This window comes from Staurois parvus, unplaced genomic scaffold, assembly GCF_062004578.1.
Source record: "Staurois parvus isolate SC_StPar_1 unplaced genomic scaffold, SC_StPar_1.0 ptg000267l, whole genome shotgun sequence".
In the NCBI taxonomy this organism is placed as follows: Eukaryota; Metazoa; Chordata; class Amphibia; order Anura; family Ranidae; genus Staurois; species Staurois parvus.
The window spans coordinates 2301207-2319210 of NW_028318063.1; the positions used below are offsets into that span (position 1 = coordinate 2301207).

Consider the following 18004-nt stretch of genomic DNA (forward strand, 5'->3'; position numbering starts at 1 on the left):
TTTGTCCATTTACATCTGTTTTTCGTCCGTTCTGGGTTTTTTTAACTGAAAATAGATAGAACTTTGATTTGTTTCAAAAAACAGATGTTGATGAATGCAGATGTAAATGGATGATCATCCGTTTTTCCATAGAGATGCATTGATGACCGTTTTCATTCGTCAACGGATGGATGAAAAATGGACAATCATTCCGCACGTGTTAAAAGGATCTAAGGGTATGATAATGGGGCAATACGTGCAGAAAAACAGAAGAAGAGTGCATGGAGTATGATCGAAAATAGGAGATGGGTGCAGATAATTTTCTTTTTTTTCGTAAGGCACTTACCTAGAATTGAAAGTGTTCCTTTCCACTTCTGTTTTTCCATGAAATGTAACAAAAATGCAGAAATTGAAGATTTTCCACCATCCTGGCTAATTGTCACACTATTTTGTTTGCTGATCTAGTCCTAGTCTCCCTGCGGGACTGGTCCTCTCGGAGTCTGTTACTCAGGTTCCAGTATGCTCACTCATTGACTACCTCTTTCTTTCAACAACTGTTCACTATTGCTAAGCTCAGAAAATGTTTAATAAGCCAACTGTCTGTTACAGGCCAGACAGGTCTGAACATGAACAAGTGTCTTCTACAACCTCTGCTGCAAGAGCAATGGTTTACATAGGAGATTTGACTGTCTGAAGCCCTTCTTTTTGAAGGCAAAGTTCACCTGTTATTGGATACCTCAATTGGGCTACCTGTTCTAAGCTAGCAGGCAACTTTCCCTGCCAAAACTGGCTCTCCCAGTTTAGTTTACCATTTTCAATCTGTTACAAGCAGTGTTTCTGCCATCTGCTTCTGGAGCATGTGCTCTCATGTTCCTTCTCCTGGTTCTATCCTGAGAAATGTTAACATGCGTCCTTATAGCAAGACCTTTATGGTTTCTCATTAGAATTACTTAGAATTCGATCACCTATGTATTTTTGATTTGGAGATATCTTTGCTAGTATAACTGTCTAAGCAGCACTTCCCGATATGCAAACAGAGTTGTGTTGTACTCTTGATTGTCACCATACTGGCATTATTACCCATGTGACATTTTAAGGCAGGGGCATGTTCTGAATATAGACATAGATACCTTAATGTAGACCTATGCTCAACATGTTGCTAATTTGCCATCTTATATTAAAGTGGTTGTAAAGGATCAAGGTTTTTTACCTTTTATGCAAAACAATCTTCTGTGTGCAACAGCCCTCCTAGCACCCCTAATACATACCTGAGCCCTTTAGCAATCCAGCAATGTGCACAAGAGCCTCAGCTCTCTGGGGACCCTCTCTCCTCATTGGCCGAGATAGCCATTGGATCCTGCTGCTGTTAATCACAGCCAGTGAGCCAATGAGGAGAGAGAGGGGACAGGGCCGAGCCAATGTTCTGTATGTGAATGGACACATGGAGCAGCAACTCGGGAGAAAGCCTGCTTGGGTGCCCCCATAGCAAGCTGCTTGGGAGGGGCCATGAGTGCCGGCGGGGGACCGGAGAAAAGGAGGATCCGAGCTGCTCCTTCCAAAACCATTGCACAGAGCAGGTAAATATGACATGTTTGTTATTTATCACTTTAAATATGTAGTCATTTTAATTGTGGCTAAGCAGTGCCCTTTAGAATTTACCATTTGCTTAGTATTCCTAGTTGACGTGCATGTCCTGATGTGACAGTAGGTAGGCACTTCTTACATAGGCCGTATTTGAATTTAACACAAAGGTGGCAAGCTTTCAGTTCTTCATGGACCTCTGCGTGATGTATTACCTACCATATATTGTTTTGACCATTTACTAACAGAGGATGAATTTGGGTCCAAGGTGGTCCTCGTCCCGTGCCAGCCACCTTCAGGACTATTTATTTGGTCATTCTTTGACCTGTTAGACATTCAGCTTGGCTAAAGGTGATTTCTATATACTCACCAGCCACTTTATTAGGTACACCTGTTCAGTTGCTTGGTAACACAAATTGCTAATCACATGGCAGCAATTCAATGCATTTAGGCATCTAGACGTGGTGAAGACGACTTGCTGAAGTTCAAACCGAGCATCAGAATGGGGAAGAAAGGGGATTTAAGTGACCTTGAATTGACATGGGTCTTGGTGCCAGACAGGCTGGTCTGATATTTCAAAAACTTCTGATCTACTGGGGTTTTCACGCACAACCATCTCTAGGGTTTACAGAGAATGGTCCAAAAAAGAAAATATTCAGTGAGCTGCAGTTGTGTGAATGAAAATGCATTGTTGATGTCAGAGGAGAAAGGGCAGACTGGTTTGAGATGATATAAAGCTAATAGTAACTGATATCAATATTGACCAAAATCTCTGAGGAATGTTTCCAACACCTTGTTGAATGAACGCCTCCAAGAGTTAAGCCAGTTCTGAAGGCAAAAGGGGGTCCAACCCGGTACTAGTAAGGTGTACCTAATAGAGTGGCTGGTGAGTATATATTACAGCTGTTTGAATGCAAGTGACATCAGGGTACAGCTCAAGACACCCTTCTGGATGTATGGTCATGCATTTTTTATGTACTGTATGGTAATTAATTTGATATATCACCAGCCTTAATATTCTTATTGCAAGTTTTTTTGGGGAACAATCTCACAGGGATTGATCTCGTTGAAGAAGTATATGGTGGCATATGTGATCTTCCCTTTAGAATTTTACAATCGTTTGGTCTATGGACATTTTTAAACTATGTTGTCTCTTGACTACCTTTACCCAGGTCTGGAAAGGTTTTAATTACAAATCCAGGCTTTTCTATAGGCTACAACTTTAGTTTACTATATATAGACCTGTTTGGAGCTTTTGGACAATGCACTGATCAATAGGTTAGCTGATAAAGAGTAGCAAGAGCAAAGGGAAGAAGACTAAGAATGACTATTATAAAGCAAAAAGGATCAGGGCTTACGCATACTCCTTATTAACTCCTGTCAATATACTAATACTCATTGTCAGTCACAAGTTGAAATTATGTCTTCTTTCTATTACATTATTTTGAAGCGATGAACAATTCCTTCTTTTGGGTTTGCAAAGCAACAGCGGTATAAATAACTTCTGTGCTAATAAGCCATTTGTTGTAATTTGCCTGCCAAAACAAACTGTATGCAGTCACTAAATTCAAGAATAATAAGAATTGTTGGCACATTGATAGGAAACTAATATCTGGTGAGATTTATGCTTCATTTCAGCAGCTAAAACCTCACTAAGAAGGACTTTTTTGCTTATAATATATCTTTTCATAACTATGGCAATTTTTTCAATCATATTATTTAATAGCAAGTGTACACAGAGTAATTGTTATTTCTAATGTTCAAATAGAAAATCGTTTTATATTTTTCAAATGTTCATTCTCAGTATATTTATTCTAAAGGTCATAGTGCCGTTGATATCACCAAGGTAGCAAGAAGACACCGCATGTCTCCGTTTCCACTAACATCCATGGATAAAGCCTTTATTACTGTCCTGGAAATGACTCCAGTTCTTGGGACTGAAATCATAAATTACAGAGGTACGTTACTTTTATTTGCACTATACTGTCCTCTGACAACAAACGTGTTGTAAGATTCAGGATAATGACAGAGACTATTAGGAGCAAGTTATTTATCCTGTTTTTAAATAAGAAGCTGTTAACTGGATTATGTTTTTATCTCATCACGTTCCATTTCTTCTTGTATTGTGAGATCTCATTCATCTCGTTGTGTAAAAATTTCTCAGCTAGCCATAGGCATATCGAAGTTCTCTCAGGTCAGCAGGGACCAAAGTTTGATCAATTTATGGCTGTTCCTGTTGTTCCAGAGAAGACAGTCTAATTATTCATTTTTCTGGAACTGGCTTGTTGGAAAATTTTTGTTCAATCAACAGTGCAGCCAATCTGCTGCAGCACTGGGCAGCGCTTTTGAACAGTGGAGGAGTCCTTGCTTTCATAAAACACCACAAGGAGGATTCCTTCATCCACCTTGCTTGTGTGGATGGGGGAATATGTTGTTTTTCAGTCAGCCCACTATCTGATCATAAACACTGATTCATGTGTAGCGCCTTCTGGTGTACATTGTTGGTAGTGTAGTTAGAGGCTTGCTAGAAGCCTGGGTGTGAGTCAGTGAGTTTACTTTAGGACCGGCTGGAGGGCTGTACAGATCAGGCCTCTGGTACCTCCCCCTGGTTCTAGAACCTTAGAGAAGTTTCTAGAAGCTAGACGGTGGAGGCCAGTAGATGCTGATCTGCATATTCATGGGAGTCCAACCAATCCCAGGCAGGAGGCCTGGCAGTGTGGCAGACTGGCGCATAAATATGGAAGAGCCTACAACAGAGGAGTCAGGTGGAAGATGGATTGCTGAGGTATGCTGCTGTGTAGCCTGGGAGGGGACCCAAGAGAAGGGGGCTACTGCCTCTAGGCTGAAAGCCAGAAGGATGGGAGAAGGAAGCTAACAAAGGGAGATGCACTGCCCTACAGTCCACTGAGAAAGGACAACCTGTTAGCCTGGAAGTAAACCAGGCAAGCAGAAAGCCTGGAAGCAGTTTATCCAAGCTACAGGACACAAGGACAGTGTGAGTACTGTTACACCCCCTGGGCCTACAAAAGAGAGGGCTGCTAGGTGCTATACCCAATCAGCTGTCCCTGAGACAGAGCTTCAAGTCTGTTCCAGAATCTCTTGCTCCGGGATACTCTTCAAAGACAGCCCGGTGGATGGGCATCTCCTAGCTGGGGTCTGAAGAGGTTCACTTAGAGAGGACCAGGTGCTCCTCACAGAGACTGTGGTACTGATCTATCAAGAGACAGTTGCCACCACAGAGGAAGTAGAAAGTCCAGGATCCTACATTTTTCTGCAGAATTTAGGAAGTTTGTCCTCAGAGTACTGGTTCCAAGTCAGGTTAGAAATCCATATACCCCTAGACCCTATCAGAGTTGTTTACCCCTAAATAAATCACCAGAAATTAGTCCATGGACTGGTTACTGACTCTGAATGGAAGCCAGGCAAAATGCATGTTGCCTGGCTATGCAGGAAAATAGGTTCTCAAGGGGTTAGCACTAAACGTGTGGTCAGCCTTAGTGATGACCGAGTTGGCAGGAATTTGCACTTTGAGGGCAACATTGAAAACCTTGAAAGCCTATCTTTGAAAGGATAAAAAAATCTTTACCCTTGCAGTGGGAAGGGGGGCCCTAACTGCTTGTTTTGCCTTGGGAATGATGTATAAGGTGATATGCATTTATTTGTCATTCACTCCCCAAGCAACACATGCTCTTCTTTGTTATCCGACATCCTGGGTTATGGGTGGGCCCACAGTGTCTTCCTGTACAATGCAGGACTGCTGGTACTGCATTTAATGGTGTGACATCAGGAATCTGGGACCTATATAAAGTTAGGTGCATGCCTTAAAGCTGTACATAGTGTTAGAGAATAGCCTACACAACACCCTACGTTAAATGCACATTTTTGTATATGTTTTTTTTTTTTTTATTAGTATTGCTGAAAGTCAGCAGCAGCACCCCAATTGACTATTATCTGATTCATTAAATAAAATAAAATGTTTAGGTTAATTAGCAGCACAGCAACGCAGTGTACATTTTTATCATGCAAACCTGGTCTGCTTTGCTTGGTGAGTGGTAGGTAGGAGGGTAGATGATGCAGGGTGTGTGCTAATGAGGTCAGCTGGTCAACTCCTTCCTGTGTCATGGCCTGAAGTCTGCAGAAGTAATGGATACGCTTTTTTATACAGCCATCTCGACCCGGAGGTAAGGGTGTATAGCATAAATGGAAAGCTTTTGCATTTTTGCAAAGAAGTACATAAATGCTATACTGGTACATAGAGGAGCTGGCATTTAGAAAAAGGTGAACTTTGCCTTTAAATGTTCTAATGTTTAGATGAATTCACTTATTTTCACAGTCTAGTTTGCTTGTCAGTCCCATTTACTATGTGAACAGGACAGGCTATTAAAAACTAAGAAGGGACTTGAAATTGGAGGCTGCTTGGCTTTGGAGCCTTTTGATCATCATGTTACTTACATTTTAAATTGAGTAATTTTAGCTAAACTTTTATTACTTTATTTTTTTTTTCTCCTAGATGGAATGGGACGCGTGCTTGCCCAAGAGGTGTATGCAAAAGACAATTTACCGCCATTCCCGGCATCAGTAAAGGATGGGTATGCAGTAAGAGGTAAATCACTGTATTGTATGTAAAATTCTGCAAGCACTGATATTGTATTATAAGATAAGACTGTATCAGACTTCATCCTGCTGTAGTCTTTAACTTTCATGCAAAACTTCATCCTGCTGTAGTCTTTAACTTTCATGCAAAACTTCATCCTGCTGTAGTCTTTAACTTTCATGCAGTTTTGTTCTCCTAGTTATTTATTAGTATATATATTTTCACAGCTGCAGATGGCCCAGGGGATCGCTTCATCATAGGGGAGTCACAGGCTGGAGAACAGGTGAGGGTCAATCTGTGAATATCCATGTGTTTGTCTTATCAAAACCTGACCTTGCAGCATCTCTATTTTTCAGTTTTTAAATTGAATGTAATTTTGTATGCCACATTTGCAAAATTAGGTTTGTGGTATCACGCACTTTATTTTGTGCATGCGCATTATGACAATACTGCAAGATATCTCAGTTTAGGTTCGAGATTTCCCAGTGATGTTGCCTTTCCAGAGTGGCATCTGTGCGACTATGGCTACATCACCACTGCATTTTGGGAAAACCAGGTATTAGATTAGGTGATTTCACATCAGCATGCACAGATGCATTCTAATGTGAATTTTAGGGAAAGGGGGAAAAGGTCCACTTTAACACCCCGGTAACATCGGGAGTGACTTGGCATGCGATTTGCATGCCATGTGATTTGCAAATCGTATGCCAAGTTGCACCCTATTGTCCGAAATTAGAGCAGTCAAATCCGTGCGGTTCCAACTTGGTCAGAGCCGCACCCATTTCTAAAGTAGTACATGTACTACTTTTGGTGCGATTTGCATAGACTTCTGTGTCAGAGGTCTTGCAAATCGCACCTGAAATCTGCATCTCACCCGACTTTCAAATTGTGTGACTTCACTGTAAGTCGCACGATTTCAAAGTTGGGCTTGATGTGACTGTGGGATAAGTTCTACCAGGTGGATTTTCTGGCTTTTTCTGATGACATTTGTGGATGTAAGGTGCTGCAGGCTGCTCTCTATCAAGCCCATTGTTGTTACATGGGTATGTTGGTGTTTTTGCTGTGATAGCCACCCCTCAGTTTGACTGCTTTTAAAATGTCCCTATGTAAAAACTCAAAGGGCCTATGTCCAATATAGTATGACAAAATAACAACCAAGTACTGTGCCTCTAAGAAATTGACTTACTAGTGAAATCTGTTTGCTGCAGTACATTACAGGAGACCCCTCTGTTCTTCCGCTCTGTTCTAATGATCTTCCTGTTACTTGCTACAAACCTTGAGACTAGCTGGGAGTGGGATGGACTATATAGGGGACTTCCTAGAAGCTTTTTTTGTCGGTGTCAATCATTTAAATGTAGTTGCATATACTCCAATAGTAAAGACTAAAGAGTCTGTGTCCTGCACTGAACTCTAAGAAACATATTTTACTAGCTGGTAAAAAAGCCTATTTTTCCATTGTGTGCAGAAGATTGTTTTTGTTCTAGAAGGCATTCTCATAGTTCCAGACTAACCCAGAAGGACCTAGTACTCAAACCTGGTTCATCAGTTCATAGACATTCCATGGCATCTACTGGATCAGCTGAATCTACTGTTCCAGGACCCCAGTACTGCATCCTTATTCTCAGTTGTGGTTCTTAGGGCTTCTTATGACTGCTACCTACTATCATGTGATGGATTTTTTCCATTTTTTGCTTTTATGAGCCTTTGTATCTTTTCTTTATCTCTGTTGTATAACTTTGATGTAGTGAGACAGTGTATATTTTTTTGCTGATTCCTGTGAGTCCATTGAAGATTGTAATCTCTCAAAGGTAGAATTTCCAAGTGAACTTGGTCTGTAGTGTCATAGGACTTCTATTGTAAGGTGCTACAAAAAAATCATCCTCCCACCTGATTAAGCCAAGGCCTTAGATTACGCATAGAGCCACTGTAGCAAAAGGTTTTTTCTTTTTTATTCCATTCAAGCCTGAGACTATCCAGGTTCTTACCAGCAATTTTAAGCCCTGATGAAGGAGGGCCCTTTACAATCACTGCATTATGCCGGTGGCAGGATCATTGCTGGAAAAGCTCACTTTGCTTTAAGGCTTTATTTCACACACAAATACTCAAATAATGCACAACAAATAAAAAGAATCCAAGAAATGTCATTTGTGCCTCTGATCCACCATGAATGCCTGTATTCACTTGAGTTGCAGAAGGTTTTACCCCCTCCATGACCAGGCCATGTTTTGCTATTCAGCACTGTGTATACATGCAGGAATTTATGCAGCTTTTACTTCACACATGCCACAGGTTTATGTGGGATTGCACCCCAAAACACATTCTGTTACTTCTCCCAATTATGGGGATACCAAATGTGAGCAACGTTTTGGCAGTCTAACCTTGTACAGGCCCCCAAAATCAACTGACCACCTTCAGGCTTTCAAAGGGCGTATTTCCTCATGCCACTTCCTTACAGTTTTGGAGGCCCTGAAATGCCAGGATAGTACAGCCTTCACCCCCCCCCCCAAATTACCCCTTTTTGGAACATAGACACCCCAAGGAATTTGATTACAGGCATAGTGAGTATTTTGCAGATCTAATTTTTTGTCACACGGTTTTTGTTTTCTTTCTTCATTTTTCAAAAACGTACTCATGTAAATAGATACCAAACATGTCACGCTTCAAAATTGCGCATGCCTGTGCAATAGCAATAAACAACATAAATGTTTAATATCCCTAGGAAATGCTTTAAAATCCTGTACAGGTTACCACTTTAGATTTACACAGGAGGTCTAGTGCTAGAATTACTGTCCCTGATCTGATGTTCATGGTAATACCTCATATTCATGGTGCAATTGCTGTTTACATACCAACACAGGACCAGCAAGTGCATTTACCATTGCGCATGGGGGAGCTTTAGTTTTTTTTTTTTGTTTGTTTGTTTTTTTACACGGTCCCTTAATTTTTTTAATCACTTTTATTGTTATCACAGGGAATGTACTTATCCCCTGTGACAGCAATAGACAGTGACCTGTACTTTTTACTGAGAAATCTGGGGTCTGTTAGACTCCATATCTCCCCTCTGCCCTTAAAGCATCTGATCACACCAATACCAGTGTGATCAGATGCTTTCCCAATATAAAAATGTTGCTATTTACATCTGGCAAAACTGTAGTTCTGAAATGCTCGTTGCTTCCGGTTTCTTAGACCATAGAGATGTTTGGGGCAGTCCCAGTCTCCGATCAGCTCTATGGTTAGCTGGCGGAATCACCAGCTGCATTCCCGGGTTCCTCAGTGGGACAAGAGACCCCGAGAAAGCTGTGGAAGTCGGGGGGGGGGAGAGATGTCCCCTCCCACTGCTTGTAAAAGCAATCCAGCTGCTAATTAGCCAATAGGATGGCTTTTACAAGAAAGCCATCTGAAAAAAAACAATCCTGGTATAACCACTCAAAGTCCAGAATCATACTGGTACTTCGCTGGTCCTTGCTGGGCATATACTGTATGAAATGTTCTTTTTTTTCATGCAGCCTCCATTCACATTGATCGATGTGGATGAAGAAATCTCTGCCAAAAAAGAAAAGTGAAAAAAATATATGCCAACGCATTGGAGCAATCTTCCCACTGACCACCCCAGGCCCCTCATGCTTGGGCATATACTCTCTTTTTTTAACTGCAAATGAGAAGTCTCCTGCAGCACGGCAAGCACTGATGTATGTATTCTGAGAGTAGCACTCTGTTGCTGTTAGAATAAACAGACCAGTGCTGCAGCTGACTGGCATTCCTGCAAAGCGGACAACATCGCTCAAACAATAACACACAGTAACGATATAACATTAACTCGATAAAACAACTAACTTTTTTAAAATGAAATCTGTGCTAAAAATTATATGCTGAAGCGTAGGAGCGATCCGCCCACTGTCCACCACAGGCCCCTCATTCTTGGACATATACATTCTTTTTTTAACTGTGGATGAGAAATCTCCTTCTGCAGTGCTACAGGCACTGATGTATGTATTCTGAGAGCAAAACCTGTGTAAGAGATGCAGGCATCCAGCAAGGATCAGATCAATAAATGGAAAAATGCAGCGCAACAAGATATATACAAAATATAGTGCTAACATTAAACACGTGCAAAAACAAAAGACTGTGCTTGTGAAAATCAATGTGTGCTATACCAGATGTCTAACCAATACATACATATAGGACTCCATAAACTGCACATAACCAGTGCTCTAAATGAATTGTGCACATAAATAACAAATAAATTGTCCTTAATAGTGAACTGTCCCTTTAAATCTTGAATATCTGCATGTGGACTTGTGTGGTATATATCCCATAAATCGTGATCCAAATACACCAACTATAAGTGTCATCGGAATATGATCTAAAAAATGGTGAACAGTCCCTTTAAATCCACTGTACTTCAAATAGACCAGTGTAACACACTACTGTATACACATGTACGGTGCTCCTGTGTCACCCCTTAGTGCTCATCCATTTCCAACACTCTATTGCGCTTACCTCCAGCTTTGACTCATAATGACAGGTCAGAGTGCCAGTACTAGTGCCACGCTATCTTTTGGTGAACCAGCGAGCACTAGTGGCCTAGTATATCCTGGTCTTTCACATACCTCTTAGATTGTAAGCTCCCAGGATCAGGCCCTCCTAACCCTCTTGTATTGAACTGTATTGTTGCTGTATTGTCTCCCGTTATATTGTAAAGCGTTGAGCAAACTGTTGGCGCTATATAAATCCTGTATAATAATAATACCAGCACAGCAGTATCACTTTTTTGAAGTGGTGAGTCCCATAAGTGTTGTACAAGCTGGTGCGGTGGCGAGCACAAGTATTGTCCTGCAACCACCAAGAATTCGTAAACAGGCCTGTAGAGCCCCTGGTATCCTTTTAGATGTGCTTGCAAATCCCGATTGGCAGCCCACAAATTCTGCAGCACTCGTACTTCCCCCATTCACTGCCCAACCCGGAATTCAGGTGGAAACAGCAAATTTAACTACTCCCCTTGATTTTTTGGAGCTGTTTTTCACGGAAGATCTGTATGCATTGATTGTGGATCAAAGCAATTTATATACACAACAATTTATTCCCGCCATCCCAAATTCAAACCATGCCAGACCATTCACATGGAAACTCATCACGGTTTCTGAATTTAAATTTTTTTTGGACCTTACCCTCAACATGGGCATTACAAAAAAAAATTAATTGCGGTTGTATTGGTCCACAGACCCCGTTCATCATATGCCCGTGTTCCCTGCTGCCATGGCCAGGCATAGATATGAGAGTATGATGTGTTTTATGCATTTCAACAACAATATACTCTGTCGTCCTCGAGGTGACCCTGAATTTGACTGGTTCCACAAAATTCAGCCCCTCGCAAATCACCTTGACCAAAAATTTGCAGATGTCTATACTCCTCAGCAAAAAATCTGCGTTGATGAGTCCCTCATTAATTGTTCTGGCCGCCTTGCATTCAAACAATTTCTCCTCAGCAAGCATGCCAAATATGGGGTCTAGAAGTAGAAGACCTGTGAAAAGGCAACAGGCTATACTTGTAAGTTTCGGATTTACGAGGGAAAAGATCACATGGAGCTCCCCCGGATGCTCAGACTACATGGGGAGCAGTGGCAAGATAGTTTGGGACTTGGCGTCATCCTTTTTCAATATGGGGTACCACTTATACGTGGACAATTTTTATTCAAGCATGCCACTATTTAGACATTTGTACAATCTTGGAACTGGTGCATGTGGCACCGTGTGACCTAATGTGTGCCCACCATTAGAAGTGGGTGGATGCAGGGCAGTATACTCTAATGGTGGGCATACCACACACTTTTTCTGGCAGAGATTTCTTCTCTTTTTTTTGATTCAGTCCACAGGCTGCATACAAAAAAAAAAGAACATAGCATATATACCCAACAAGGATCAGCAATGTACTGGACTTTGAATGGTTATACCAGGATGATGCCTACAGCTGCAGGCATCAACCTGGTATCATTTTTTTCAGCCAGCGATTGGCTTTCATGTAAAAGCAACCCTAGTGTCTAATTAGCTGCAAGATTGCTTTTACAAGCAGCGGGAGATGATGCCCCCCCCCCCCGCTGCCTTCCACGGCCTTCTCAGGCAGTCCCATGTCATCAGGGGAACCTGAGAATGCAACTGGTGTTTCTGCCATCTGATCATAGGGCTGATTGGAGACCAGAATGGTGCCAATCATCTCTATAGTCTAATAAATCAGAAGCTACCAGCATTTCATCTTTTCAGTTTTGCAGGATATAAACAGCGCCATTTGTAAATTGGGAAAGCATCTGATCACACTGATCTTGGTTTGATTAGGTGATGTAAGGGCAGAGGAGAGATCTAGAGTCTGATAGACCCCAGATTTCTAAAATAAGAATATATGACAATGCCTATTGAAATTATAGGGGATATTTGCATTCCCTGTGATAGCATTAAAAGTGATAAAAAATGAAAGGGACAGTGTAAAAATAATTAAAAAAATCAAAATAACAAAAAAAAAACCTGTGTGCGCTAGCGTTGATCCTGCGCCGGTATGTAAACAGCGATTGCACCATGCATGTGAGGTATCGCCGTGAACGTCAGATCAAGGGCAGTAATTATAGCACTAGACCTCCTCTGTAAATCTAAAATGGTAGCTTGTAAAGGCTTTTAAATCGTTGCCTATGGATATTAAAAACGTATGCAGTTTGTCGCCATTGCACGAGGGACAGTTTTAAATCATGCATTGTTTGGCATCTATTTACTCGCCATACCATCATCTTTTATACTTTACCAAATATTTGGCCAATATATTGTGTTTTTGTGCATTAAAAGTAAAAAAAGTGTATTTTTTTTAAATTTGCTTTTGAAAAATCACTGCGTGAGTATTGTGTGACATAAAAAATTGTAGCACCCACCATTTTATTCACTAGGGTGTTTGCTTTAAAAAATATATAATGTTTGGGTGTTTAAATTAATTTAATTTAAATACAGATTTTTTTTATGTGACCAAAAAGTGTCAGAAAAGGCTTGACCTTCAGGTGGTTAGAAGAGTGAATGATGTGTGGCATAAACTTCTAATGCTGGGCATAAAATGCCCCACCCCCCAAAAAAAATCCTTTTTGGAAAGTAGACACCCCAAACTATTTGGTGAGAGGCATGTTGAATCAATAGAAGAATTAATTTTTTTAGCACAAGTATTTGGAAAATGACAAAAATATTTTGTTTTGTTTTTTTACACAAAATTGTCACTTAAATGATTTACTGCTCACACATGCCATGGGTATATGTGGAATTACTCCCCAAAATACATTCTTCTACTTCTCCCGAGTATGGTGGTACCACATGTGAGAGACGTTTTGGCAGTCTTGCCAAGTACAGGACCCCAAAATCCAATAAGCACCTTTAAGCTTTTAAAGGGCTTTATTTCCTCATTATACTTCCTGACTACCCATCACAGTTGTGGAGGCCCTGAAATGCCAGGATAGCATCAAATCCCCCTTTGGAAACTAGACACCCCAAGGAATTTGATAAGAAGCATTGTGAGTATTTTGCAGATCTCGTTTGTTGCCACAAGTTTTTGAAAAAGGAAGAAAAAAAACAAAAACATATTTTTTCTTTTCGTTCTTTATATTTCAAAACCTTGTGAGATAAAATTAGATCTGCAAAATACTCACCATGCCTCTTTTTAAATTCCTTGGGGTGTCTACTTTCCAAAAGTAGATAATTGGGGGGGGGGGAGATTTGGTGCTATCCTGACATTTCAGGGCCTCCGAAACTGTGATAGGTATTGAGGAAGTGAAATGAAGTTATGCACCTTCCGGGTTTCAAAGTGGTCATTGGATTTCAGGCTCCTGTATGTGGCTAGGCTCCCAAAACATCTCACACATGTGGTATCCCCATACTCGCTAGAAGTAGCAGAATGTATTTTGGGGTGTAATTCCACATATACCCATGGCTTGTGCGAGAAATAAATCATTTAAATGACAACTTTGTGTAAAAAAAAAAAATGTGTTTGTAATTTTCCAGAAACTTGTGGGAAAAAAATAAATCTTCCAGGTACTCAATATGCCTCTCAGCAGATAGCTTAGGGTGTCTACTTTCCCAAAAGGGGTCATTTGGGGGTGTTTGTACTATCCTGGTATTTTAGCACCTCAAGAAATGTGATGAGCAGTCAGAAAGTAAAAGCTGTGTAAATTCCATTATCTAAACCATAGTTTGAAGATGCTAGAACTTTCATACAAAGCTATCAATATACACTTATTGGGATTTTTTTTAACCAAAAACATGTAGCAGAATACATTTTGGCCTAAATTTATAACGACATTTTAGTTTTTTTGGATATTTTTTATGACCGAAATGAGAAAATATTGTTTTTTTCAAAACAAAATTTTTTCTTCAAAACTTTTTTTGTTTACAGCGCCAAAAATTAAAAGCGCACAGGTGATTAATTACCATCAAAAGAAAGCTCTATTTGTGTGAAAACAAGAACATAAATTTAATTTAAGTACCATATTCCATGACCACGCAATTGTACTTTAAACTAGTGCAGCACTGTATAGCAAAAAAAATGGCGTAAATTGCAGTATCTATACCATAGTTTTTAGATGCTATAACTTTCACACAAAGCAATCAATATACACTTATTGGGATTTTTTTTTTACCAAAAACGTAGCAGAATACATTTTAGCCTAAATTTACAACTAACTTTGAGTTTACTATATATTTTTTATAGCTGAAACATATAGTTTTTCTTCAAAATTTTCGTTTTTTTTTTTGTTTATAGCACGAAAAATAAAAAGCACACAGGCAATCAAAGACCACCAAAAAAAAAGCTCTATTTGTGTGAAAAAGGACATAAATTTCGTTTAGGTACAGCATTGTATGACCACGCAGTTATCAGTTGAATTAGTGCAGCACCGAGTAGCAAAAAGAGGCCTGGTCATTAACCTCCTTGGCGGTGTTCCCGAGCGTGACTCGGGGTTAATTTTCATGTCCAGGAGCGGTAACCCCGAGTCACGCTCGGGGTAAAGTGCAGAGGATACAGCGGACTTCCCCTACCTTCTCCCCGCGATTCCCCGCTGTGATCGCCGGTGAGAACACTGCCCGGCATCTGACTTCCTGGTTCCTCTCTCTGCGAGCAGCCACAGTGCAGGAGAGTGGAACTGGGAGGGAATATTAAAATTTAAAGTGACACACACACACACATACATATAAAAGAGATGATACATTGTAATCTGAGAGGATTACAATATATCACCTCAGATCACCTCAGATCTGACATTTTACTGGCATTTGTGCCCATAAAAATAAAACATGGCATCAAAAATGCCCCCATTTAGGTCCAAAGCACTTTTAGACCAACTGAGTGACATCGACAGCGACGTGGAGTCGTGGGGAGATTTGTCGTCTGACACTGACACCGATCTGGCAAGTGACAGCGGCGATGATCCTGCTCCTGACCTCAGCAATGTGCGCACTTGGTGCCCTATTGCCTGCGATACGGACCATGTAGCGCCCCCAAGATTCCCATTTATTGGATCACCTGGGATGAAGGTAGATGTTGAGCGTAACAACCCTCTGGCCTACCTGCAATTATTCCTCACTGAGGAGATAATTGAAAAAATTGTCACGGAGACCAACCGCTACCAAGAGCAGCAACCCGCTACACTGCAAGCCAGGTTTTCCAGAAACCGAAAGTGGGATCCGGTGAGCAGAGAGGACATCTGGAAATTTCTGGGACTCATCATTCTGCAGGGCGTGATAGGAAAACCGCTCCAGAAATGGTACTGGACCACCAATAAATTACTGGCCACTCCGGTTTTTGGCACCGTTATGTCCGAATATCGGTTTTCCCTCATCATGAAGTATTTACACTTCACTAACAATGAGGAATTTGATGAGGCCACGCATCCTCAGCCCAAACTTAAAAAAATCTGGGAGGTGTACCAAAATATTGTGTTCAATTTCCAGCGGACCTACGTGCCAGATAGGGACGTCAGTGTGGATGAAAGCTTGATGGCCTACAAGGGTCGCCTAAGCTGGATCCAGTACATAGCGTCCAAAAGAGCGCGGTTTGGCATCAAATTCTACATGCTCTGCGAGTCATCTACCGGGTACATTTGGAATTCGGTCATTTACACTGGTAAAGGCACGCAGTTCAACCCCAGGTACAGCGACTATGGGATGGCCACATCATCTGTCCTTACACTGCTGGAGCCGTTGCTGAACCAGGGATATTGTGTGACCACGGACAACTTTTACACGTCTCCGGAACTGTATGAGGTTTTGATAAAAAACAAGACCGATGCTTATGGTACAGTCAAGTCTAATCGACGTGGCATGCCATCTACGTTTGCCCAGAAACAACTCAAAACCGGAGAAATGGTTGCCTGGCAAAAGGGTAAGATGATGGCAATGCGATGGCGAGACAAGAAGGACGTGTGTCTCATGAGCACTGTGCATAATTTGTCCACTGGCATGGTCCACACAAGAGGTGGGAAAGATGTGCTGAAGCCGCAACTCGTGATAGATTATAATAACACCATGGGAGGTGTGGACAGAGCCGGTCAGGCAATGACATTTTATCCGGCTATGCGCAAACAACAAAAAAAATATTATAAGAAGATATTCAGGCATCTTCTTGAACAATGCCTTTGGAACTCGTACATCCTTCACAGAGCAAAGAGTGACAAGCCTCTTGTTCATTCTGAGTTTATCTGGAAGGTGGCTGAGCAGATCAACTACCAAACGCCATCAGTAGCCATGAACAGATCTGGACGTCGTGCTGTTGTCAATCCAGAACGCCTGACTGGTCGCCATTTCATGGACTACATCCCGCCAACCACAAAAAAGGCAGCACCTACCAGGATGTGTGTGGTGTGCTGCTCAAGGAGAGATGGCAATGGAAAGAAAGTTCGAAAAGAAACCAGATTCCATTGCCCTGACTGTGACGTCGGATTGTGTGCAGTGCCATGTTTCAAAATTTATCACACTCAGGATGTTTACTGAATTTTCTTTGTTTGACAAATTTCATTATTTTTTATTACATTATTGAATAAAATTATATTATTTATTAGATTATAATTCATGATTTTGTGTTTCATACTTTATCACATCCGGGTTGTCTACTAGAGTCTTCTTTGCTCAGGTTTAAGTAAGTAATTACTAAGAATTGCAGGCCTACAATACATAACACCAAATTTCCATGCAAAAAAATGGTACCGCTTTTGGTACAAAATTCCTGACATAATCATACCGCCAGGGAGGTTAAGGGGGGTAAATCTTCAGGAGGGCAAGTGGTTAAATAGCATCATTAGCTAAGCTTTGTTTTGAAAAATAGTCAACTGTGAGCAAATATACTAGCAATATAAATGTTAATTGGAAAGAACTTTGGTCAGGGATGTTGTTTATGTCTGATTTATTAAATATTACCATGGCATACTAGTTTTGATGTTCACGTTTGCTGTGCTGTACCCAAATGTAATACTTCTTACAAGGTGATGTGTTCTCATTTTTCCTTTAGCCAACTCAAACAGTGATGCCAGGTCAAGTGATGAGAGTAACAACTGGTGCTCCAATTCCATGTGGTGCTGATGCAGTAGTGCAAGTGGAGGATACTGAACTCATTAGAGAATCAGATGATGTAAGTAGATGTGCAGCTCTTTCTATCCCTCAAAAATGTTTCTTCTTTGTTGAAATAGACACGTGCAGTACCACACAGATCATACCACATATCAAGCATATATTAGTTAGGTCAAAAGACAGGATTAATTCTTTTTTTTTTTCAAGTTGGCCTAGATGTTTTTCATCTTTGTTTTGCGAAAACCACCCATTCTGTACATACCATTGCTTGCA

At 40.9% G+C, this 18004-nt stretch overlaps 1 protein-coding gene across 30 annotated transcripts in view; it reads left to right on the forward strand.

Moving 5' to 3' along the window:
* Positions 1 to 18004, forward strand: part of GPHN (gephyrin) — a 591738-nt gene that overhangs the window by 538582 nt on the left and 35152 nt on the right. For all 30 annotated transcript variants that reach the window (XM_089681455.1, XM_089681470.1, XM_089681459.1 and 27 more), the window contains 4 exons: positions 3381 to 3518; positions 6071 to 6163; positions 6382 to 6437; positions 17673 to 17792. In XM_089681455.1, coding sequence (XP_089537581.1) covers positions 3381 to 3518; positions 6071 to 6163; positions 6382 to 6437; positions 17673 to 17792 — 407 coding nt within the window. The remainder of the gene's footprint in view (positions 1 to 3380; positions 3519 to 6070; positions 6164 to 6381; positions 6438 to 17672; positions 17793 to 18004) is intronic.